The sequence below is a fragment of the Geospiza fortis genome, unplaced genomic scaffold (genome assembly GCF_000277835.1).
Source record: "Geospiza fortis unplaced genomic scaffold, GeoFor_1.0 scaffold167, whole genome shotgun sequence".
Taxonomy (NCBI): domain Eukaryota; kingdom Metazoa; phylum Chordata; class Aves; order Passeriformes; family Thraupidae; genus Geospiza; species Geospiza fortis.
In genome coordinates, this window is record NW_005054355.1 from 2,945,401 (window position 1) to 2,972,106 (window position 26,706).

Consider the following 26,706-nt stretch of genomic DNA (forward strand, 5'->3'; position numbering starts at 1 on the left):
CCAGAATGCAAATAATCATGTTTGCAAATAAGCAGGTTACGGCCGTGCAGGCCCAAGCAGAACTATCAATCCACAGAAATTTTTATGCTTCTTTGTCCACAAAGTAAGACTAATTAGGAAAATAATAATATCTATTTTTAAAAAGCAGATAATTCTAAAGGCACTTTTCATGAAGGAAGCTATATAGTAGGAAGTGGTGTTGTTAAATCAAAAAGTATAATCCACTTAAAATACTAGGTGCTAAAAAATTTTGACATTTATCTTGTGCAACAAAGAGATGATACACTTTCTCTTACACCTGTTACTTGTTACAGAAGTGTAACTGCTACTCTAACCTTTCAAATCCAGATGCATATTCTAACCAGTAAAACCACAAGAGAAGATAGTTGACAGAAGTATTGCATTTGTTCTGCTGGATACCTGTCTGATGGCCGACTAGATCCCTCATAAATTTGTATTTCAGTGAATGACTCAACTTACAGGAGCATAACCACATAGAATAGATCCTTAGAGTGTATTCAGCAGTCTGATCTGCTTCAAAATATCTCTGAACTAATCACTGGGACCTGAGTAGGGAAGTTTGTGATAGACCTTCCTGGTCTTTCAGTGACAGATAGAAGAGATGCACAGCATTTACACAGATTCTGCTGTTATTCATTTACCATTCACACACCAAAATACCGTAATTAAAGGAGTAACTTCTGCCCTACCCAGAGATATTTATAGTATATTCCAACTCACAACTTGCATTGTTTCTTTCTTTTTCAAATCCTGATGTGACCAGCTAATTTTACTCATGGCAAACTCAAAATTTTTTGTTATAGACCTTGCCTTCTCTAATAGGTGCATGGAAAGGAAAAAAAAATAGGCCAGAAGATGAAAACATGTACCCTGCTAAAGCAACAAGCCCTGTGAGATCTTTTCATGGACCAGGTCTGTGCTTTACTGAAGGGGAGTGGTAGCTGTAATTTTCCTAAATTGTGCCTGTTGAACTGCCAGAAACAAACTAGTATAGTTGTACCTGTTGAACTGCCAGAAACAAACTAGTGTATATGCAGAACTCTGTTTTCAGCAACTTTACACGCCAAAACCAAATAAAATGAAAACATAGTTGCATATTTCTGGACACTTTTGGGATGAGAAGAATGAAGCAAAGGAAGAGAAAGGCTAAGAATTTCCTCAGCAGAGTCTTCCAATATGTTCTAGTGATTTGGGGGAGTAGTTGTACTGAAAGCCAGTATAAAAATTTCATTCAATTAGGTAGTTTAAAATGCTAATCCTTATTTACTGGAGAATAGGTAATTTCTCTAAAATCACTTGTGAAATATAGTATTTGCCAGTGCAATTATAAGTGGGCACAATCTGCAGAACTCTCATTTGCTTCCAGGTTGCTGCTGTGCAGTTTATAAGAGCAAATTCCTGCAGTTACTGCATGTTGCTGCAAATGCCAGTTTTGCCAGCAAAAGGTAGTATTCTACCACAGTTATATCATTGTCCTACATCTTTTTAGAGGTGCTGGTAAGATATTGATGTATCAACTTGTATGTTAAGTTTCACTGACTACATAAGAGTCTTTGCTGCTATTTTAGTTGATTACTACTGGAATAAAAAATTAAAAATCAGACCAAGATTTGTTTATGTTCTGATGAAAACTTGACTTCTTTCCTACCTTTAAGCACCTGTTTAAAGTCTTATTGAAGTTAAGTTTTCTGGAGGGCTGCAGAAAAGGGACCTTGGGGTCCTTGTTAATGGTGACTTGATCATGAGCCAGCAGTGCCCTGGCAGCCAGGAGAGCCAACTGTGTCCTGGGGTGAGTCAGACACAGCAGGTCAAGGAAGGGCATTGTCCCACTCTGCTCTGCACTGGGGCAGCCTCACCTTGAGTGCTGGGGGCTGTTCTGGATGCCACAATGTAAAAAAGCCATTGAGCTATTGGAGAGCATCTGAAGGAGGGCTGTGAGGATTGTGAAGGGTCTGGAGGGGAAGCAGTATGAGGAGTGGCTGAGGTCATTTGGTCAGTTCAGCCTGGAGGAGACTGAGGGGAGACCTTACTGAGGTCTTCAACATCCAACAGGGCGAAACAGAGGAACAGGTACCAATCCCTTCACTCCTTTGACCGGTGACAGGACTTCAAGAAATGGACTGAAGCTGAGTGAGGAGAGGTTTAGGTTGGATGCCAGGAAAAGGTTTTTCACCCAGGGGATGGTCGTGCCCTGGAATAGTTTCCCCAGGGAATTGGTCACAGTGCCAAGCCTGACAGAGTTCATTGAAGCATTTAGACAATGCTCTTAGGCACATGGTGAGATTCCTGGGGTGTCCTGTGCAGGGCCAGGAGTTGGACTTGATGATCCTGATGGGCCCCTTCCAATTCAGCATATTCTATGATTCTGTGAAAGTATGAAATTATGTGCGTAAGCATGCTTTCAGGGTAGGAAGAGACCAATGAATGCAGATCACAGAGAATACTTACTGGAAACTTACCTAGTAGTAAGTTTCCAGTAAGAGTTGTTTCATTCATGGAATTATATAATGATTAAGGTTGGAAAACATCTCTAATAGATATCAGTGCCAACTCTTAAACCAGCACCACCGTAATGACCACAAAACTATGTGCATACAAACCATGTCCATATGTTTCTTGTACTCTTCCATAGGTGGTGACTCCATCACTTCTCTGGGCAACCTGTTCTGGTGCATGACAGTCATTTCAGTGAAGAATTTTTTTACAATATCCATTCCCAACCTTCTCTGGCACAACTTGAGGCCACTTCCTCTTCCTTCCTGGAAAAAGAGGCTGACACCTACATGTCTACAACCTCTTCTCATGTAGTTGTAGACAGCAACAAGGTCCCCCTGAGCCTCCTTTTCTTATAGTGTTTTAAGCACTTTTGGAATATACTAAACATTCTGTTCTCTAACCACCAATACCCTTATTATGAATGTTGTGTGATGACATGTCTTTTTCAGTCTCTGTCATTAATGAATTAAAAGAACCCTAAACTACCGAAACCAACAAAAGCAAAAAAATCACATGACAAAAGAAACAATACACAGCAATGTCTGTCAACCAAAAATATTTTTTTTTCTACAGGATATGTAAAGTAACACTGCATCAAATGGTTAAAGGAGGGGTGTCTAATTTACTGATTTTAGAGTTAGCACATGGTACAAAGGATCCCGAGGCTCCACCACTCTCTGCTGATGAAAAGTCTTGTCTCTCAGTCTGTTGAGTTGGTTGGTTCCTCTCAAAGTATTCGAGTATTGTTTATTTTCCCATTACCAGCAGCACAGTTTGCGTTTATGCGGATAATGGGCTCTCCCTATGGCAGTGCTCCCCGAAGGGCTCAGCAGCAAGCCTCTTCCCTCATGAGCGGGCAGACGTTCCCGCAGGGCACGAAGAAGCCGTCCCTTCCCTTCGCTGCCGGCACTCCGCGCGTCCCGCACCTTTCCGGGAGCAGCTGGATCCGCGGAGTCCCTCCGCCCGCCGCGCTCCGCCGCGAGGGGTCACCAAAGGAATCCGCATCCCAGGCGATGCCTGAGGATCGCAAAAAATCGAGCTCCCCCTCCCCCACATCCAAGAGAAACATGACATTATTAAAAAAAAATAGTTCCAAGCGGCATCTTCGCGCCTGACACGTTTTTCCTCTTTTGCTGGCTCTCCGCTAGGTGACAGCAGAGAAATCGGACTAAAACAGCCCGTAGTCAACTTGTGGAGAAAACGGCTTTATCCCTTCAGCTAAGCCCTCACAGAGTAATGTAGCTGAGAAACTTGCATTATTGGCGGTTTTCCTGGAAATTACTGAGCTCTTTGCTTTTAGGCTTCCAGCCTGCAGGCCTCAATAATTTACAAAAGTACATCTCTGCGTTATATGCAATGCACTTAAAGCAAATGTACTTGGGCTGGAAAAAAGCCAAGTGTTGTTGGTTTAATGTTAGTAGTTACTTCATAATGTCAGCTATTAGTCTTGTAAAATATTCCCAAGTTCTTAATTTCGTAAAGTGAACGGGCCTGATCTTTCAGAAAAGAACCCCCATCTGCACTGAAACTGCAGCAAGGCAGGAGGCTGAGTTCCCTCATATATTTACAGCAATGTCCAATTTTGTAACAGGGATAATAATTTTATGCACGTGCATTTAAATGCTACTACTCTTTTACTGTTGTCTGCACACCAGATTAAAGCTTTTATAGCTTGAATTTTTTTAAGTTGAATCTTCAAACTAGTTATAGTACAAGCTAGAGCAGGGTTTAAGAAGTTACAGCACACAAAAGAATCAATCATGAACTAGATGAGAAGGAAGGAATGAAATACACTTTTCTGAAGATGAATTCATCTTGACATGAGTTAAAGCACTGTAAACTTGCTGTAGGTAGGGCACCTTCTGTAGGTAGAAACCTTCTACCTTAGTTCTATACCTGACAAATCTAAAGCATTTTTTGTGGGATAAGAAGCAGACCTGGTATAACCTCAACTTTCCAGATTATGTGTACCTGTGAGATTCTCTTTGAAGAGGGAAATATCTCAACAGTATTCATAGCTCCTTAAATACCAAACACAGAGGTATAAAGGGTTTGCAGCACCCAGAGTATCTTTTCAGAAAGGAAATAATTACTTGAAGTTCTTGTCTCCCTATTCACTCACTTTTTATTTTGTAATTTTATTTCATGTTTTGATTTGCCTGAATTATTCTGGGGTATATTAACTTAACAGTCTACATGCTCTAAACATTTCATTTTGTTCCTTTAATTTACAGAGATTTTTTTCCTAGCCTGGTTACATAACTCTAATATTTTAAGGTGTATTAATTCCAGTTTATACCCTTGTGCTCCACAGATTTTGTTGAAAAAAATATTGTCACTCCATGTTTTGGGATGACAGAAACACATTGAAAGAATATGACCTGGTGATGGAAGAACTTTGTCACAGGTTGCGGAATTTTTTGGATAGAAACACAGTGATCTATTTTCTGTTTTTCTTCTCTGAAAAAGTATAAGAAAATACTTATGTGTTTAGGCTGGCATTTACTATGTGCTGCATCATTGCAGCAATGCACTCAGTGACTAAGTAATGTATTAATGTCTGTTTTATAATTCTTTGGGATATCTTGAATGATGTTTTATAATGCTTTTCTATATTCTAAAAATATGTATCATAAAAAGACAAAGAGTGTATTAGGTGTTTATTAGAACAAATAGTTAGCTGGTTCTCTGTATGTAACATACCACACATAATGACTTAAATCACTAGACCAAAGAAGGCACTAAAAAGATAGAATATAGTTTTCTTTTTAAATTATACCTGTAAGGAGATATTCAGCCATGCACAGAGTATTTGTCTCTTTTGAGGGTCAATTCCCTGTGCTGTACAGGAATATTTTGAAGAAGTTACTTCAAATGAATTGTGTTTGTGACAAAAAAAATGGAATTCAAATAAAACCAGAGAAGGAAATAGTTTAATAAAAATATTTATTGAAAAAAAAAAATCATCATCATTTGGCTAAGTTAAGTAAGTAAAATACTAAGTGTGATTACAGTAATTAGAATGCAAATGGCTAGTATCATGAGCAGAACGATTCGGCAATATTTTGAATGTTTTCTTTCTTGCTCCTTCTTTTTTAACAAGGTATCATACCCAGGAGTATAAATATCCCCCATCCAGAACTGTAGATCATTAGGATTTTCCTAGAAGAAAGATCACAAAATGAAATCAGTTTCTCTCTTTTACACACAAAGTCATTAGAACATACCCAGAAGTATTTTGGCTATCATCAGACGCTGATTAATGAACTTAAGATATCACAACACATATGCAAGACACTTTCACTTGAATTTAGGTTGTGCTACTTTCCAGATGCTGCAAATGTTCCACTGGGGAAAATTAAAACCATACTTTTCATCCAGGAACCAAAAGTAGGACACCAGCCATTGAAATGTGTTTAAAAACCCAGAACAAACCATGCTGTCTTCTCAAGAAAAGATGTCATGCTGTATAAACACAGTTCTGACTCCCTTTTCCAAAAAATGGAACAGCAAAAAAACCCCAAAACAAAACAAAACAAAAACAAAAGTAATTCTAGAACTGATTTGTGCCAACTCACAGGGAGGCAGGATCCTGTATAGTGTGGATGAGGCTGAGAAAAACAGATGTAATTTGATAACAGAATTTTGCTACAAACAGTTATAAAGTGACAATATAGTATTTAAGTGCCACATTTGTAGCTCCTCCCTATGTAAACAGGGCAGCTGATTTGTACAGCATTGTGGTTTAGGAGTTTCTCTCATCAGATGTCATGTACTATAAAATTTAAATTCCTGGAATTTCACTAGATATGTAGACTTCTTTCCTGATCACACTCATGTTAGTGTCATGTCTGTACCAGAAAATACGTCCATATTTACTTCTGTAATCCCACCTAAAGATCAAGAGGGCTGCACAGTGGTTTATGCATGCATCACACAGCTCATAGCAATTCACTTGCTCAAACTCAGCACAGCAGCCAATTACCTTTATGTGGCTGGCCAAGTTAGAGTGCAGTGACTGTCTGTCATAGTCTTGCACAGTCCAGGAAGGGGTCTTTTTCTTCTCCTCCCAGTCATCATCCACATGGATATCACTGTACAGTGGGTTGCTCTTGATTGTGGATTTCAGGGTGATAGGAGTAATGTGTTTCCCCAGCGATTTGTCTATTATTTCTTGACTGACCCTGTTCAAGTCTAAGCCTGGCAGCTCAGTGACAGTTGTCTTTTCTCTCTGCAAGACACAAGTTACATCAGAACCTGGCTTTCATTTGCATTACCTACAATACAGGCCCCCTTCCAGAATTATCATTTGTAATGTAACAGAATCATTTTAAAACCGAACATGCAACCATTTTTCCCTTCTGGCAAACTTCTACAGCAAGGGAGCCTGACTGCTCACTCTGGACAGATTTCTTCCTTCTGGGGAAAGCAGGTGGGTACAATCTGAACATTAAGTTCTTTTGCAAATGTGAACTGACATTACAATGCATGCTGGAAGAAGACCTCTGCTTTAGTGAAACAGCGTTATGGAGAGCTGCAGTAGAAAATTATAGTTCTGGTGGAAGCCATGGATGTGTGATGCAGGAGCAAAGATGTAAGGAAAAAGCAAAATGATCACAGGGGCAATGGTGTGTAAGTGAAAACCTCAACTGGAAATGCATCTCTGATAGCAGAGGTGTGACACAGTTACACAGTTCTGTTCACACTCTTGAATGCTAGATCAAGAGCATCAGGATGTCAAAAAGGCTCTTCATTCAACTGAGGTAATTAAATTTCTGAGCACTCTCCCAATAACAAAAGCTGTTAAATAAGACCTTTTAGAACATGTGGGTGTCAAGGGAGGAAGAAGAATAACAGCCCTAGTGGGATCATATTTTTTGAGAAATCACAAGCTGACTCTTAAAACAGCATTAAGGGCCCCTTTACGGTTCTGTAAAATAGTAGTTACGATGCTTTTCAATCTGTAATTGCCGGGAGGAATGCAATCAGACTCTCTAGTCCAAGCTATTCAAGATTTGTCCCAACCTTCTGCCCCTAAGACTTTCAATTAACCTGGTACTGATCTATGGTACCACAGTGTGTCAGCTACCTAAGAGACCTGCTTTTTTGCAAAGCCTTTGTCTTACACTAACACCTCTCCCATTTCTTAGGATTTTAGAACCAACAAAGAGCATATTCATCCCTCCTCACAAGTACTTTTATCCTTAGGAACTTCGTTGAGTCAAGGGGAGCCTTGGCCTGACCCAATGGTCCTGTGTGAGGTATGCTGGGAGGGGGCAATCCCCCCACCTCTCTCCTGCTCTCAGAAATCACAAGGGTGTGGGCAGCACCTGCTGCATGGTGCCCATAAGGTAAAGTGCACATAGTAAACAGCCAATGAAGAAGGTGGGTCCTGAGAAACCTACTTTCATGTAAGGATGACTTTCCCTGAATTTTTCACTTTTACTGAGATCTCCAGACATTAAGGTACCCCAGGCTGGATGGACTTCAGCTGCAAAAGGGCTAGGGGAATGTCCTGCTTCTCCTTCCACCTTTCCGGTCAGAACTCAGGGCATCTGACCTCTTCCACACTGGCTTTGGGAACTGCTTGGACACCTCATCAAGTCAGTGAAGGTCCCTAAGATGATAGCAAACTGTAGGCTTCTTCTGCTTGGGTAATTTTCTGCCCACTTTGTGGGCTGGTGGATCCATTTTCAATGGAAATCAGCTCCTGTGTGCCATCACCTACTTCATGACTGCAGTGTCATGTGTGCATGTATAGATTCATATACATTAGTCTGAGGCGGGCAGGTGTGGAAGGAAGCATAAGGACTGATTTCTCTCAGAAAGTGGAGGAGGAGAAGAGAAAACAACAAACTTTGTCTAAGAAACTCTAGGAGGAAGCATCATGCTGGCATTCCTATCATGAAATCCTGCAGCAGTGACTAAGCATGTTTCCCATCAATAATTGCCATTAGTAGGCGGGTGGATCCTCAGTGACCTCCCATCCCTCTGTTAGTTCATAATTTCCACATGTTGTTCCTTAGCCTCCACACATCCCCTGATAATATTACTCTCTGCATTGCAGTTACAGCTGGCACTGAAGCCCTCTGGGCTGTACTGGCCAGATTTCAGCTGAGCTGGTGTTTTGAACTGCCTTTTCTTTCTGACTGCATTTTATTTTATTTACTTTATTTCTTATTTAAGATTTGTCATTGACCTTAATGACTCTTCCCTCAGGCTTGCTAAATAGTTGAACTTGGAGAACATTCTGTTGAAGAACATGAACTGTCTCACCAGGGGTTGATTGGTCTCCCTAGGCTAAAATGTTGTGAAAAGAATGTGACTTGACAGTAATTTTTAAAGCTGTTTTCCATAAAATTCTCCAAAACTAGGAGTAGATGGCATGATGCAAAAATTTGTTCATAAAAACAGTGCTTTGTAGCAAAACTTTTTTCCCCTACTCCTTTCATGGGCATGAGGAGAGTGTGGTGGCTTGGAGTAGATACAGAGAGGGGATAGATTGGGAGGGGCAACCAGGTTTTATCATGAGAGCTGGATGAGAATTTGGGGTGGGATATAATTTGCAGAAATTTTAGAGAACAGACATTGAAGTGACAAGCTAATTGGGAGAATGTACTTGAGTATAGCAGATGTTTGGTTGTAAAATTTCTGTGGTAGGTATGTCTTACAGACTAGTTAGGGAAAAGTAAGGGCAGAAGCTGAAATCACATGCAAACCCCAAAATTTTTAAGACTAAGATGTCATACAAAGAAATATGAAAAATATTGCATTAAACATATGCACTTCAAGAAGCAGAGAAACTTAAGACTAGATAATCAAAATATGCTTGCTAGCATTAATTGTGGCAAAAGCTACTTTTAAATGTTTTCTTTTAAGGTTCAAAACACATCCCAGCCTTTGCCATGGATTCTGACTCATGCAGCAAAGAAAGAGAGAAGTATTGTAAATTTAGGTATCAATATCCATTACAAAATTAATACTATATACACTGAATATAGAAAGACAGTGTGAATGAGGCTGGAACAGAACAAATCAAAGGCAATTTATGTTATTATTCACCGAATGGAAGGAATGGACAGTGAATACTCAAAGAAGCAGTAGTTATGGAGAACACTGAAAATTTTAGATGGAATCTGCTTGTGAAATACTTATCTAACAAGATGAAAAATGCTCAGCTCTGCAAACATATAACTGTGTTGATCTACATATAGCCCATGAACAATAACACTCGTAACTGGTTAATAACTCATTTTTCACTGAGAAAAGTATGTTCCTCTTTGACAGGCCCAGAGAGCTGTCACATACAGGTACTAGTACTCTGTGAAAAACCCAGAGATCTATAGAGGGTTGATGTTAGTTCCATTATTGAGTCAACATGTTTTTCTCTTGCTGATTATTTTATAATGCAAATTATGCATACCTTACAATACAAATAACTAAAATTATAATTTAGTCTTTAATACTGGGAAACATTTTTATCTCATTTTTATCTTGACTTCATCCTTCTGTTCCCACTTCTATTGTTGTTAATAGCACTGAACAACCCAAGAGACAAACCAATATTTTCTCAGCCTGTGATATGAGGTATCACCCACCAAACCCAGGACATCAACAGTTAAGGCTAGACCTTGGTTTCAAGCCCATCTACCTGAAAGAAGAGAACAATGAGACAGATAAAAAATTAAGGAAATATACTTCCTGGAACTCAAGTCTTTCCTTCCTTTCCCTCCAGACAGAACCAGTTTCTCTGTTCCCATGGCCAGCCCCAGTTTCCACTTGATGTTGGCAATGATGCTCAGAGAAAGTAAGAAATGCTGTTGATGGGCAGCTACAACTAGAAGTTTTAACCAAGGCAATCCTACAGAAACTTACAGCCGCCAAATACTAGGGGATTTGTTTCATAACAGCCTTCGCAATCCTAATGAAAGTGACTAGAAGGGTGGTCATTACATTTGACAGTAGTTCATCTAATAATATAACCCTCTGTTGTGCAAAAACCTTGTAACAGATAGTGGAGGACCCTCCCTGCACTCATAAGGACGTTTTCCTGATGTAGAGGTGTATTTTGAAGGCAAACAACTTCTAGGGTATAGCTGAGAATCCCTGTGGTAGGTGGATCAACTGTATAGGTATTGCTAGACATTTGGAAAATTAAAAGCTCTTTTGTTATGAAGAATATTAGCACTTGAGAGCTTTGTTCAACAAGTCACATCTGGTAGGAGATGCGATGGAAAAGCAGTCGGGAAGGTAAGGATTAACTAAAGCGGCATAAGGAGATAAGAAAGACAGTAGGGCAGACAGCTCACATCAAGGGTTCCTGAGAAGCCTGAGCAGGTCCAGACAAGGCTGTAATGATCAGAGGGTTGAAACACCTCTCCTATTTGTGCGAGCTGGGGTTGTTCAGCCTGGGGAAGAGAAGGCTATAGGGAGACCATGTAATACCCTTCTAGTACATACAGATGTCTGACAAGAGAGCTGAAGAGAGAATTTTTACAGAAATAGGACAAGGGAAATGGCTTTAAACTGAAAGAGGACTGGTTTAGATTAGCTATAAGGATGACATACTTGTGAGGATGGTGAGACACTTGAACAGGTTGCGCAGAGAAGTTGTGAATGCCCCATCCCTGACAGTGTTCAAAGCCAGCCTGACTGGAGCTTTGAAGACACCTGCTCAAGGGGAAGACATCTCTGCATATGGCAGAGGAGTTGGCACTACATGACCTGTGAGGTCCCTTCCAACTCAAACCTTTCTATGATTCTAAACAAGAAACTTTTCTCAAGGAAGGAAATGAAGGGGATCTGGATTCTTTGTCAGAGACATTAAGGCAGCCTCAGGTACTGCAAAAGTGAAAAGCCACCAGACATGGGCAGGAAAGAGAGCAGTAGATGGTTACAAACACTTCAGCCAAAGTGACAGGAATATTTAGACAGAAGTGAATATTCATATGGACTATTTAAATTGTGCATTATTGAGACTACTTCTTGTAACGAAATGTTTAGTTTAAAAAGCTGTTTTATCTGTCATTGGCAATGCAGCTCTGCAGGGCTGTGAGACCATTATATAAAAACTTTTGTACAGTCTCAGACCAAAACTCCTGCAAACCTTGCAGCTGGCTCTTATTGTGGCCAGTTGCAGATGTCTAGGGAAGAATAAGGGAGAGAGTGGAAATATGTAATGCATGTATGAGCCAGGGGACAAAGAAGTGATTCTAACCCGGCACCTAACTTACAGATTTTTAAAAACCCTCTTGTCCTGGTATACTGAGAAACAAGCAAGAACAGGACACAGGCATTAATTCATATGTAAGGCCAAAAAAAACCATGCCAAGAAGCAGCATGCTGCTAAGACTGAATGCTCTCTGCTGTCTTCCAAAAATAGGGGGGAAATATAAACAAGAAAGAGAAGTCTGAGAATTGCAGAAAACTACCAGGTTGACTACAGGGGAGACATGCATGAGAAACAGATATGGAGGATTAATCATCTGGTGTGTGGTGGGCATTAAAACGCATTGTGGGGCAGAGAGTCCAGCAGGACTGGAAATTGTCAGGGTGAGCAGAATGTGGTCAGCAGTGATACATTTGCTGGAGAAAGTCTGTGCTTTTTATGCTGCTTTTCACAAGGAAAGGCCAAAATTCCTGGACTGCTTTATGGTTTGTTTTAGTCAAAGTAGACGATGAAAGTACATGCTAAGCAGAGAAGCTGTTCAGTTTGCCTGATACCAAAGAGGAAAGTGAGGAGAAAGACCAGCAGTTTTCTGTCATTACATGAAGCTACTTTTTATAAAGGAAACAAATTTTAAAACCTAAAGGTGGAGAAAACACGTTAGCACTTCACTGCTTTTGAATTTAAGTGATCGCATAATAAAAGTTTGGAAGAGACCACAAACATACCACTGAGCAGTCACTTTGCATAGAGAGACCTGAGTAGCATTAGTTTCTTCAGAGAATATTAACTTCTAAAGAGGGGATTTAGGCTACTCTCAAGGTTTAATGACTTTAGGAGTCTTTAGATCATTCACACATTCTGAAATTAATTCTCTCTCTCCTCCTCCCATCCCCACTTTTTCCATTTCTGAATTAACTAACCCTTAACCCCATTATCTCTCTCATCTTAAAGTGAAATATGTTATTCCTGCACCATTAGTTCTCCACTGTGCCATCGTGTTTCTTCTAATGTCTGGAACTCATCAGTACTTTTCCCTTTATTTGATTGTCAGCAAAAGGAGAAAAAGAAGGCAAACTCCTAAGGGAGAGAGAATGGCACAATGAATTTTATCTGAACAGTTTGAATTCTCTAATGACTACACTAAAAAGTTTCAATTGTATCCTAGGTTTAACACTTATAAAATATACCACTTTGCAAACTCCATTTTTGGAGTCATGGTGAGTACAGACATTTCCTTTGTAACAGCCATCCCGGGCTGGGACACAGAGTTCCAGGAAAACCTTCTCGCTGGTGGCAAAAAAGCAGAGCACAAGTCAAAAAGCACGGGGCTCCCTACACATTTTTAATCCTCCTGCAGCTCTGCAGCGCTGGCTCAGTGACAGCGCGTCCTGATTGACAACAATGGGGAGAAGGATCCCTGCTGCTGCGGAGGCTTTGTGTGTGGCTGCCTCCCTCCTGCATAAAAGAGGGGCCTGGATGGGGGGAGGGGGTGAGGCCAGCATTGCCTCTGGGGGGGCCCGCCAGCAAAGATTGTACAACACGAACTGAGCGGCTGGAGGCGGTGGAGTAGGCAGAGGGAAGAGTGTCTGGGGCAAGGATGAAGCTAGGGGAGGTAAAGGGGGAGCATGGAAGAGGGCATAACGAGGGGAGGATGGAAGCAGGTATCACGGGGGGAGGACTTTTGCAGTTGGAAGACTGGAATGGACTCTGAGAGGGAGCAAAGGGATTTAGAGAGCTTATGGGGAGAAATGTCAGAAAAGGGAGAAGCGCAACAAGAAGTAGCTGTGGGACACTTTCAGCATCGCTCTCCTCCCTTCCCCCAGGTTCAAGCTTTTTTGGCTCTTACTCCTCATTTCCCTGGGGAATCAGATCCCCACACTAAGGATCCTGAGAATGTAGACCCTTCTCCATCACTCCCCTCACCCCCAACCACTTATGTATGTCTCCATCCCTTGACAAGAACCAGACCTTGGAGCTTTGCTCATGCTAGGGGTGGGGAAAGGCGAGGGGCTCCCAGGGCAGCAGGGAAGGAGCACTGTGGAGCAGCAAGTGGGGCCCAGAGGGGTGTGAGCTGATGCAGCTGTACTGCTGCTGATCCAGACATGAACTTCTCCTCCGCCAGCTCCAGGGCCTCTGCTAGGCAGTGCACATTTACATTTTTACCAAGAAACTGCTGCTACCTCTGTATAACAACCTGGATTAATGCAGTCAGCATGTTTCACACTTTCAACAGTTGTCTTTCTGTATACCAGGAAGGCCAAAGTTGAATGAGGGAAAAAAATAAGAAAAATAAAAAGGAAGTTATGGTGAGCTATGTAGATATATACGCTTGTAGCAGGTATCTCTAATGTCCCTCTAATGTGCCTTTTCATCAAATTTAAGGGATATAACTTCACTTTCAGTTTTAAATCTGGGGCTTTTCTCACTTCAGAGAGCATATTTCATGCACAGCTTTAGTACAATTAAGTGGTATTTGACTTCAGTAGACTTTCTGGAAAATGCAATGAAAATGTTACAAAGAGCAATAGAAATCCTAATACACTGAAAAAAAGGCAGTGGACCCCCCTGACGAAAGCCACTTTTCATGGAGCCTGATCCTTGATGATGTCCATGGGAAAATACACAAGAATATTAACGATGACGATTAAGAGATGCAGGAAGCTGAACTACAGCTGAACTGTCAGCATCCTGTAATTTTTCTCCTGATCCCTAAAACAAGGTAGAAAAATCAGGAAAGTGTCAGCCTGTTTTAGACCTTACCTGTAAATAGATCCTGTTGTGCCACCGCTGCACTCCAGGTAAAGCTGCTTCTGGGAATTTTACCCAGTTGGCTGGTAAAAAGGCAGAGTTTTTCACTAAAGATTTAACCTCCAGTTGCAAGAATTTATCAGGATGGTTGTTGTTTGGCAAAACGGAGAGGTCCATGTTTCTATGCTGCAGAGTAATAATGAAAACAGCCCCAGCTTCTGCTTCCTGGCTGTGCATGCTCTTTCTATTATTAATGACGTGAAGAAGGATACGACAGTTTCCTGAAACTGTATCTGACCCCTGTTTGGTATCAGGCTCACTTATATCATCTACCAATGATAAAAGATTGTTTAGAAGTGGCAGAGCAGACAGGACAAGTTTCTCTAAGTGCCTGGCTTAAGTTTTCAGGTTCAAGGTCTATTTTGATAGATACATACGTGCTCATTAAAACTAACTGAGTACCAGTGAGTAGATGCATAAGACACTTAAATGCATACCAGCACTTCCTCAAGTTATCTGCCAAAAATGTCAAGCCTACAATACTTCAAAGTAACATTTTTTCCCCCCGAGAAAATTAGAAGCAGCTTCCCGTCAAAGCAAGTCTTCCTTTTCTGCAGCAGTACCAAGAGGCTCCATTGTGCTGTGTGGGTTGGTACCATTTACCACAACAGCTATGACATGCACTTTTTTAGGGTCAAGGATTTCTTTCACAGTAAATTCTTCTTGACCCTGGGAAATATTAGATTGTTTCAAGTAATTGATAACAGAAGTTTTCAGGGAACTGATTCTGCTCCCATTCAAATGCATGGAAAAAATTCACTGTAACTGACTTGAATGGTATGGTCTCAGTCCCATCACTTTTATTATTTTATTCTGAGATTTGATATTTTCATCATCATTTTATGAGTCTTAAGTCCTTTTGACTTTCAGCTAATGAAATTTCCCTTCTCATTATGGCCTCTATGTATGTCTAGCAAAAGTAGCTTCCTCATTCTTATTTTAACCTTTTCTTAAAATATGTATGTTTTTCTAGGATATGTTTCATTTTGATGAAATTGCTACAGAGGATAAGCTTTTGAAAGGTCATTGCTTGAAATCCAGGAAAACCTTTTTTGAATCAAATTTGTGCTGAGAATTAGGGCATCACAAAAGATTTAGCTCTGTACTTAGACCACAGAATCAAAAAAATGTATTTACCACACAGAAAATAGCTGAAATATAGAAACAAAATAAAAATAGGAAAACATTTTTTAAATACTAAAGTAAAAATTAATAGCTGGATATACATGTAAGTAAAATCTGTTATTTACTTAAGAAGTGCATGATGTATGTAATTATTGGAAACTATTTTAAGCATATCTGTTTAAAATTATTAATATGGCACCTTTCAAGTAGATGCTCAAATAAGTATCTCTGAGCAGCAACAAAAGAGACAGTAGTGACTGTGTTTCTGAGTGGATGTGCATGCTTTTGGGGAACCTGGTGCTACATTTACAACTATGTCTCTCCAGTTTAATGAAGTCCTGAAACACTAATACACCCTTCCAGTGTATCCTAGGTATTACCATGAAGCTGCTGTTTTGGACTTACCATGACACATAGTTCTCACTTTTTCCCTGTGCAGTAATAACAAAGAGCGTAATAATTTGTGTTCTAAAATACATGGGTATATGCAACCATGACTTTTAAAACATAGACTTTCCAGCATCTCTAGAAACACAGGGCTTGTCTGTGCTACTGTAGTATAAGATGTTGTGTGTGTCTGTGTGAGTTTACATACCAACAGTAATCCATTACACATAAGAACATAAAAGGTATCTTATTAAGTCAGACCTCTCCAATCCCAGGATCTATCACTTTCTTTGAAAAGGACAAGAACGGGATACTGTTTAGGGAGTCAGCGTACACCCTGCTACTTTCTGCAGTTCATTCTTTTACTCCCTAAGAAGCCACACTTATTTTTTGTGCTGAACTGTCTCTTTTCCAGGCCTTTTATTATCTATTTATAAATTGTCAATAAAATTGTCTGTTTTTCAATTCTTCTGAGAGTACCTCCACCAGAAGCGAGATTCAGAACCTCATGACCATCTGCCTAAACTGCTTACTTTTATGTCTTTTAAATTAATTTCCATATTAACCATATCAAGGATGCCCTTTTTGTAGTACTGCAGAGTTTTAAGAAGAGCTCCCCATACAGCTTATCCATCACCTTCAGGATTGTTTAAACTATAGTTATTTCAGTCTCTTTCTTTTCAATCTGAATTATCAACATTTTAGATCTCATCTTGTAAGCCACCTAGTCTATCTCCTTGCTAATTTATTTTCAATGTGTTGCATTGTAATTCCACTACATTGTTCATTAGAATACAGCAACCATAAATGAATACAATGCTCATGTTCTGGTTACACCTGTTCCAAAAATGGGAAAAATTATATCTTTCCTTCTGAAAACATCCATCAGTTTCTGGTGCTTTTTTTCCCGCTATTGTCATAGCAGTAGTAACTCTCACAGGGCTAGTAACTTCACTTCTGTGACTGCCAGTTGCAAATTCAGTGTCTCATAGGAATGGTTTGGGCTATTTATATAGCTATAATACTTGACATATACCTACATCAAAATTTTTCAGTTAATGTCTTGTCCAATAACTCAGTTTTTTGTTTCTCGATAACTGAAGCAGGAGTTAACCAGAAGGGCTTTATGGCACCTGCCTAGACGGAGAACTCAGTTTTTACTCTTCCTCATGCCACTGATGAAAATGCCAAAAACCCTAACTCCTTAGGGAACCGTACTGCTGACTTCTCTCCATCCTGAAAGATGATAATTTTGCTTCCTATCCTTTAATCACCTTTCAAGCCATAAAGATTGCTCCTGTAGTCCTGTGTAAATGCAGTTTCTTGAATATCCTGTAATGCTGAACTTTGTCAGAGATTTCTGTGTCCAGCAGATCCTCTTTGTTCCATTCACAACTGAAGCCATGCTGACTCTCACCCAACAGCACATGCTTATCCAGGTGCTCAGGTATCTTATTTTTTTCATTGGCTATTATGGCAATCTGTATCTCAAGGGGTTGCCTTTTCCACAGGCAGGAATTATACAGCAGTCTGCCAGTCTGGCAGACTGACTCTTTGCAATGACAGCTTGGGCACCATGGCAAGTGGCTCTGATACCAATTTCCTACTTGTGTTCTCCTAATAGTCTCAAGTGACTGCAACCCTAGATACTGTTTGCATTGAACATATTTATTTGGTGTTACTTTCCTGTACATTTCCTTCACCTTGATCCAGTTTCTCTGACATCTCTGCTATAAGGAACCCCGCAACATTTCATCTGGAAAAGCCAACACAAGTAATTCACTGAACTTCTCTTTCGCCACTTTATCACTTCTGAGTGTCCCTTTCACACTTGTGTTATCAGATGGTCCCATCGTCTCCCCTTTCAGCTTCCTGCTTTGGACGTATTTCAAGTTCCCTTTCTATTAGTTTGCACATCTTTTTTACAAACATCTTTAAATTCTTTCTGAGTGCTTTTAATTTTCATTTTATAATTGATCTGTTAGGTTTTGGGGCCTCTATTGGTCTCATGACGAAGGCAAGCTTTCTATTTTTAGTGTATTTTTTGAATATGCAAATGGTTGGATTTCTGTCACTAAAGAAGATAATGAAAACTGAATGGAAAAAAGCTGAAACAACCCAAAATGTAACCCACTTCCCCCAGAACAAAGCAGCAATTTCCTTCAGAATAAATGACAATGCTATTAAAATTCAGGTATTTCTTTAAGAGAGTTATGAGAAGTGGTAGCTGTTGTAACTTTTGGTCACTACTCTAGCTGACCAGCGGGAGGAGGAAGTAAACCTGCTGTGCACCAGCCTGGCACAATCCCTATGTACCACTTAAGTCCCACTTAATCCGACAAAGTAGGGTCTAAGTAGTATTTAATTAGCAGAGAGGCCTACTCTAGCCCTTAGGAGCCAAGAGTGAATTTCACCTTTACATGCTAGCTGAACTTGATTGATTTGACACTCATTTGTTGAAATGTTACATATTCATGAGGCTGGAAGGAAAATATATTAATGCAGAGGGATTGTCCTTGAAGAAGAAAGAACAAATCCAAAAAAAAAAAAAAGAGAAAAGAGTAAACTCTGGACTGCCTATGCCTGCATAAATCTATAAGGTTATGGTTTGCCTGAACACAGCTGGAAAGGGCTGCCTGCTGCCACCCAGGTCTATGGAAAACTGTGCTGGCACATGCCTGCCCTCTCCACGGCACGCTGCCACTCAAGCCATAGCCTGGGCACATTTTCAGAATGTTCTTATAATTTTCTGACCAAAAGGGTATTTCAGTCTGTACTGCTCCTCTGAATGATAACAGGATCTAAAGCAATAAAATGAATTTGCAGTAAAATAAACTTGCTTTCAAATTCAGAGGTATATTTGCTATTTAGACACAAAACTGCTTCAAAATGATTCACACACATTTAACTAGTAGTTTTGTACAACAGATGCTAAAGGAATCAGAACCAGACTTATCAGCACCATAACATCCTGATTTCACTATAACATCCTGATCAGAATATAACATCTAATAACATCTTGATTTCACTCATTACATTTTTTAAAAAAGTAATTTTAAACCACAACTTTCCATCCCTGCCTCCCAATGAAAAGTACTTCCTTTTTATGATCTTCTTATAGAGGTGATGGGAGGATGATTTCAGCAGCAGTCACTGATTAGTTTTTGACAGATACAGCCAGAGTTAAAACAAACTTCTTAAATTTAGTGATTAAGATGACATTCTTGTTAATGAAATATTCAAAATCAGCAGAGGATAAACATTTAGAACTGTGAAGATGATATCACTGGCTGATAAAAATTTTCCTCTGGCCCCTAGTCTGGAGGCATCTTTTCTTTTGCATGATTTTCAATTGTGATTCAAGTGAGTGCAGGAGTATTATCAAGATCTGTTGCTAAGTATGAAGAAAACTTAAAATAAAAATTGCTTCTTTTCCTGCCAACTACAATAATTCTATTAGACTTTCAAATGTGCTTCTGTGACTTCAAGGAATTATGCCCCAAGGCAACTGAATTTTCTATGCATTGAAACTTTTTTGTTATACAAAATATAACATTCCATGATGTCAACACTATTTTTCTTTCTTTTTTTACTTTTCAAAACCAGAAGGTATTTTATTTAAAATCATACACTAGCACCTCATTAGAGTTGCAGTTTTCAAATGCAGAGCAGTAAAATGCCAAACTAAAGGTTTCGATGGTACAGCTATTTGAAACGCACATGTTGATTTCAATGGTAGTTAAGACTGCGTCTAAGTATTCTTCCTGGACAGAATCACAGTCCTGACTGGGGGCCTCAGTTTATTGTCTGTGGTTATCTGTGGTTATCCATCTGTGGAAACTGTGCATCACATCTACACACTAGACTCTTTGCAGAGAAGGAAAAGCAACATTCATATAAATAAAGCTGCATTCACTTTTTGCTCTGAGTAGAAAATATGCCTTTTTGGCTTATTTCTCCAGCTGTCTTGCCCTTGCTCTCCTACATATTTTAAGAACATACTTAAACACTTCCATCACAAAATGAGGGCAGAAGACCCACTGATGTTCACTTGCCAAGTTCAGCAGTTGCAGGACTCACCTGAGATAAATACCTGCCTCTCCACAGAATGTTACCTTGTTATTCTCAACTTTCCATGTATGTATTACCGAGGCTCACAGAGTGACATGTCTGTCTGCAGACGCAGAGAGGTGCCTAAGTCAAGAGGCAGGAGGCACTCGTACTGTAGCTGTACCTGCTGCGATGTGGGGTTTGATGTTTTGATCTACCAGACCCAGACACACAAAAAAAGAGAAATTCAAATAGCAAAAGGAGCTTTACTTTTTATTGAAAACGTAAAAATCATGTGAATCATGTACAGTATTTTCTCATAAGGAAAATCTTAGCTGTTTCATAATGTTTCACAAAACTGTAAAACATTTAAGTTTTATAAAGACTTTTTCATTAGTCAAAGATAAAACTAAAGTAGTATTACAAAGCTATTTTCTAAATTTTCAACAGAGAACTGAGAATTTTTAACAGATTAATCCATACAAGTGGCAGGAGAAAGGACTCTTCCATTTGTAAATCTGCAAAAGGACACACAAAGGTATAGAGGGACATGGGGATTTGTTTCAAAACTTTAAAAAATTAAGTGACATGTTAAAACACTACAGACGTGGATTCATAGGATGGTACAAGTTCTAGGACTGCATTTCTCTACACTACCTCAAACAGTGCAACAGTGATTCAGTGTAAATCTCTACAGTGTTTCATTGATTTAATACTTGTGTTCAAGTATGTGTCCATGAGAATGATCAAAATCTCTACTTAGCTATTTTAATTTTCTTGCTTATAACATAAGTTACAGTAGAATATCCCCTTCAGTATGTTTCTAAATCAAATGAACTAGTTTCACAATACATTCTGTAATAACCTATTTAATAATGTTAGCTTGTTCACTTTTGACATCTGTTGCAAAAAACACAAGCTCAATCTGACTCCAAATGCCAAAAATATAATAAAATTAAAAAGAACTTTATTTCCATATACAACAAAACTATTCAGCTAAATTAAAATAAATTCAAGATAGCATGACTTTTTTTTTTGCAACAGATGATCTTACTGAAAATAAACATTTAAAATACTAGTTATTATTTTTTTAAAATTCTGATAAATGTATCCAAAAGTGTTCATATAAAAATTAGTTATGAAAATGTCAGAAGATAAAACATGTTGGCTGTTTAACCAAAACCACTAAGGATGACTGGCAGGCAAAAATAAATTAATTTGATTAAATTATATGCCATCTGATAATATTTGGTCTGAAAAAGCCTTTGTGGGGGTGTGTGTGTGTTTATAAATAATAAGATTGCAAGGAGCTGAGAGCCAGCCAGACTGACAGAGGTCAGCTCTTTTGTTGCATTTTTTGCGCATAAAAGTCCCTGCACGTCTCACAGCATCGCTGATACCACCTCATGTCCTGACAGAGGTTCTTCTCTCTTATCACTCTGCAGTACACAGGCCACTGGTCTCCTAGGCACTTGAATGTCAAAGCAGCTGAAAAAAAGGTGAAACAACAACAGCAAAATCAAATATACATTACTGTTGCCTTTACTAGTGAAGAATCACATACCAAAAGAGACAAGGACATAAGAAGTGTGTCTGGGGAAGAGAAAGGGTTATAGATGTAGACATTTTACAAAAGAAGGAATTCCCCTTGTCCTCCTGCTGTCAATATATTCAACATCAAAAATTTTTAAGGCCAGCTTTATTTACACATCAGATTAAGTTGCATTGAACTTAATGAGTTTAATGTCATGCAACTATCTTCTCATGACTAAGTGGAGCTCATCTTTCTGCCTTGTTTCACTTATGAAAGCCTCTTTACACAGCTTATCACAGAAGGACCATGTTACTGAAGTTGGAACTCTTCACATTTAGTTATATATATCAAGTACTTGCATATGTAGTACGTAGTACATACATTGAATTAAAATGGAAACCCAGTGAAAAACGGGGCACAAGAACAAGATATTGTCCAAAACACATCACAAACAGTGAAAAAAGAAGTCAATCTCATATTTAAGTTAATCTCCTATGCTAAAAGAGGAGAAATTTGTTAAAGAGCTGGTGGCACAATCCCCATCAGCTTTCACTAGCCCTACCCCCAATTCTCTACTGCATGATAGGAATGGAACTGGAGGCCAAAATTATCAGTATATTGAAGAGAAGCATTGCATTATGTATTTCAGAGATGTTAAGGTTTCTACTGGATTGGATTCTGAATCCATGCTGGATGACATTGACTTGTAGATTACTAATATCAGTCCTAAATAATCCATGCCATGAAGACAGTGTGGACAGCAGGCCCAGGGAGGTCATTCTTCCTCCGTACTTGGCCCTGGTGAGGCCACACCCAGACTGCTGTGTCCAGTTCTGGGCCCTCAGTTTGGGAAGGACATAGAGACGCCAGAGTGCATCCAGAGGAGGCAACGAGGCTGGTGAGGGGCTGGGAACACAAACCCTGTGAGGAATGGCTGAGAGAGCTGGGGTTGTTTAGCCTGGAGAAAAGGAGACTCAGGGGTGACCATATCACTCTCTACAGCTCCCTGAAAGGTAGCTGTAGTCAGGTGGGGGTTGGTCTCTTTCTCCAGGCAGCAACTGACAGAATGAGAGGACACAGTCTCAAGCTGCACCAAGGGAAATATAGGTTGGATATTAGGAAGAAGTTTTGTACAGAAAGAGTGATAAATTACTGGAATGGCCTGCACAGGGAGGTGGTGGAGTGACCATCCCTGCATGTGCTCAAAAAACAGACTGGATATGGCACTTGGTGCCATGGTTTAGTTAAGGTGTTTAGGGCATGGATTGGACTTGATCATCTTGAAAGTCTCTTCCAACCTAGTTTTTCTGTGATTTTGTGTGACAACATAGCCCTTTTTTTTCACTTCACATTAAGTCAAATTTTAATTGACACTGTATTTTTTGTGTGACTCCACACACTCACTTGACTCTGTGACACAAAGTTGCTTATATAACCTCATCAGAGGAAAATCATCAATGATGGGGAGATAGCATCTTACTTCTGAGAGACCAGCTGAACAAATAAAGATAAAGTACAAAGAGGAGAAACATTCAAACAGTGAAATAGCAAGGAGACGACCATAAGCAACCGAAAATTGCAACAATGACTACTGTGCAGAAATGTTCGAAGGTTAAAAACCTCAAAGAGAAATACACTTCACTGTCTTAAAAGAAGTATTGCGCACAGTCTGAAATGCCAGTCTTGTTTGCCATGCAGGAGAAATCTACTGGACAAGAGGCTTTATCTTAATAAGGGCTCTGGAAAATCAGCTGGAGAAGGTGTGCTGTCTTACAGCAAGCCTTTGAATATTCCCATCATGTTCAAGATGCAGACAAATGATTAGGGGAACTAATGCTAATCGTCATCAATGATGCACTAGGAAACAAAAACTACCAGAATTAACAGTTCTGTAGTTATGTAATAACATAATTTCCTTAAGAACAGAAGAGACCTAAGTTCTGCCAGGTACAGCAAATCTCTTCATTCAAAGTAATTTTCCTTCACACATCCTAATACATCGGGCATAGATGTAGATTTGAACTAAAGACAAGTGGAAAGAGCTGTTTGTATTTAAGGGGCAAATAAGGGCCTCCATGATCTCACAAATATCAAGAGATCACAGTTTGCAACATTTTTTAACAGAAAAGAAGGTATTTTCTTACTTTAGAAAGATTTGATAAAATTGGGTGGATATATAAATAATATATATATATATAGAAAAAAAAATATATAAGCATATATGTTTAGAGTGTCTCTAATATAAATATATTTTCCTATGGGACATTTTGTTCCCTTGATATCAGAGTCTCATAATAAGGTCCTTCCTTGGATAACAAAACCCTTCACCATTCTTAGTTACAGTCTCTGATGTACACACTCAAAACCTGAAGCAGGAAGATCAGTCTCTGCATAGAATTTAAATCTCCTGAATACCTCCTGACTTCTGTTTCTAAACTTGGATCATCGTTAACTGTATGGAGAGAAAGATCTGAAAAGAGATTTGTCATCTTTGACTGCTTACCTAACCTGGGTGATGTTATTGTATTAACATTAATTTTCTCATTGCAGGGATGGAGATGACAGGGTCTGTAGGCTGCAGGCTTTTCTGAAGAAAAGCATTCATTGCCATGCCTTCCCGTGATCTTGTGCATGCACTGGATGACTCGAGACTGCATTCCTTTGCCACAGGTGACGGAGCACTGGAACACACAGGAGACACATTCATTGGAAAGGTATTTAAGCCAGAAATCATGAAATGAAATGCCAGTCCGCTTGAAGGGAGTGGCTGCTTCTTCAGATGTCAGCATTCCAAGATTTCTGAATTCTATTCCATTAGCTAAATGAAAATCAATTTTAAAAGCACAAATTAATTAACAGTATTCATTGAAGGACTCACTCCAGCATCCTATTGCTGTCCAAGTCCATTTTGTAGAGCCTGTGATGAAACTAAATATAGCAATGTGCCTGGAGGAAGCAAATATTACTCTCTTGTATCTGTATACAAATTTAGTCTTATTAGAGGTTAAAGTGATGGCAAAACCATTCACAGATGCTAGCAGAGAGAAGAATTTTTAATAAAGCTAGTTAATTAACCACAGCAAAAGAGCTCTTTCTGCTGAGCATAGTTTATGCCTCCTGTCTTTGTATCACATCTTCATGTTTTCACATCTCAAAAATAGAATACACAGTGTGAGACATGATGCCTGGCCTTTAATTAATCTTGACATCTTGTTGCCACATAGAATGAAGTAAGAAAATAAAACAACTGAGCTCTTTAACACTGGTAATATTTTAATTCTATCATAGTAACATAATATATTAGAGTAAAAACTTGGACAGGGCTGCACAGATGCTTACAACACCTATTCCAAACAAACAAAAAAAAAAGAAACCAAAATGTGCTTTTGCCTTTTCTGACTTTCTGTGAACAAAATGTCATAGCACATGAATTACTTTTCTGTTCATTTGACTCATATGCTATTGCTTTAACTACAAATCTATTAAAAATTACATATTGGAATTTTATCCTAATGTCTTATGGTTTTGATTTAAGTACCCAGAAATTTCACCAAGTTTTACAGAAATTTTCTGTATAGAACATCTTCAAATAGTAATCCATTTCTTGTAATGAATAATGTAAGAGCTCAGGCTGCAAAACACTAAACAAGTTTTTACCTGTTGGTTTGGTTATCTATGTGTGTTTAAGTCACAATTTAAACACTTACCTGGAAGAAAGATTTACATGCGCTAATGGAAAATAGATATGTGCATCAAGAGAAGGGAGACACCTGTCTTTTGGACTCATAAGACTCCAACAGAGGTACAAAAGATTAGGATATACACTTGGATGTTTTCGCAAGGGACTGAACTTGTAACCACATGAAATCAAACCTTTTATAGAGGCAGCAAGTGGACTTGATCTTGCTCCTGTTCTCAGCCAATACAGAACTGTATCTTGCTGAATTAAACAGTTACAGCCTCCATGAATCAAGGCATGTAAAGATATTAAATTATGAATACACAGTTGTCTATTCAGTATCAACCACAATTTAACACATGAACAAATATATGGTTTACAGGAGGGAAATAGTTAGTACTGATTTATTTTCAAAGTATGCTATCAAATCTAGTATACTGCTGTAAAATTGCATGAGAAAAGTCTCCCAACAGAATTCCCCTTCTTGAATTCTGTGCCTTTTCTCTGTGCAGCTAAAAATAATCTGAGTTCCTGTAACAGCCAACATTATGCACATGGTCAACATGTAAAACCACATATATACCGGCACAAATTTTATCCCCAATAGCAGCTGGAACATAGATTTTAATTTTGCCAAAATTCTGACCACTCCTTAAATTCCTCTCATCATAGTTTCAGAGATATTTATTTTTGGAATATTTTAATCAAATTAAAATTGAGACAATGGAAAAGCAAAATTAAAAAGGTGAAAAGAAAGACAAAACTAAAACTACAACACAAAGAGAAAACAAATGTGAGAGTAAAAGGAAAATGAAGGTGATATGATGAAGCTAATATGTTGAAGATCTCTAATAAGGAAAGATAATCTTTAAATGTTATCATGGTGATCTTAATTTAGAGTAATATTACACACAGTATTACATTTTTTTTTCCTTCAAAGATTAGTATGTTTATCAACCAAAGTTAGAGTATGTGTGAATGTGTGGTACTCCTTTAGTCAACTGCAGAGGAGGAGGATATGGGCAGTTTGATCTGGTACATAAGATTACCAAAAATAATTTCTCTGATCTTACGTCATCCTAGAGTGAGTAGATGCAATCCAGCCACCTGGAATACTGGAGGGGAGAATGGGATTTGAAAAACACTACTCTTTTGCTAACAAAAGGGGTTCCAATGGTTTATCTGCTAACTGGCAATGCCAAACAATTAATATGGGCAGGTGACTTTGTGAAGAGTGCTCTGGCAGCAGCCACATCTTCTCTACATCAAATGAGCTCTGGCTTGAAAGTTTGTTATGACTGCAACTGACACAAGCAAGAAACAGACAAATCTCTCATCTAACCAGTGTTTAAGTCTGAATTTCTATGCAGAATCTGGTAAGATTTTGGCATTAAAATCTCAACTGGTGAATTAATATCCTTTAAATAACTGAGCCTG

The 26,706-nt window shown here is 39.0% G+C and overlaps 2 protein-coding genes across 2 annotated transcripts in view; both read right to left on the reverse strand.

The window, feature by feature from the left end:
* Positions 1 to 5,496: 5,496 nt before the first annotated feature.
* MINAR2 (membrane integral NOTCH2 associated receptor 2) lies at positions 5,497 to 17,859 on the reverse strand. The gene is made up of 4 exons (XM_005423603.3): positions 17,748 to 17,859; positions 14,447 to 14,829; positions 6,503 to 6,748; positions 5,497 to 5,679 (listed from the first exon to the last, which is right to left on the reverse strand). Exons 1-4 carry the CDS (start codon positions 17,857 to 17,859, stop codon positions 5,500 to 5,502), a joined length of 921 nt encoding a protein of 306 aa, XP_005423660.3. The 3' UTR covers positions 5,497 to 5,499.
* Positions 17,860 to 20,302: 2,443 nt separating this feature from the next.
* The window catches only part of ADAMTS19 (ADAM metallopeptidase with thrombospondin type 1 motif 19), a 129,610-nt gene continuing 123,206 nt past the window's right edge, over positions 20,303 to 26,706 (reverse strand). Inside the window, 2 exon segments of the mRNA XM_031059062.1 lie at positions 20,303 to 21,544; positions 24,094 to 24,271. Coding sequence (XP_030914922.1) covers positions 21,393 to 21,544; positions 24,094 to 24,271 — 330 coding nt within the window. The 3' untranslated portion in view covers positions 20,303 to 21,392.

Bases quoted from the DNA above. Each gene is read 5' to 3' on its own strand.
- MINAR2 (XM_005423603.3), bottom strand. From the start codon at position 17,859: ATGGGACCATCTGATAACACAAGTGTGAAAGGGACACTCAGAAGTGAT. The intron at 6,749-14,446 runs GTAAGGTCTAAA...TGTGTCTTGCAG, and splicing joins ACAACAGGATCTATTTACAG to AGAGAAAAGACAACTGTCAC. The intron at 5,680-6,502 runs GTAATTGGCTGC...TCTTTCTTCTAG, and splicing joins ACTTGGCCAGCCACATAAAG to GAAAATCCTAATGATCTACA.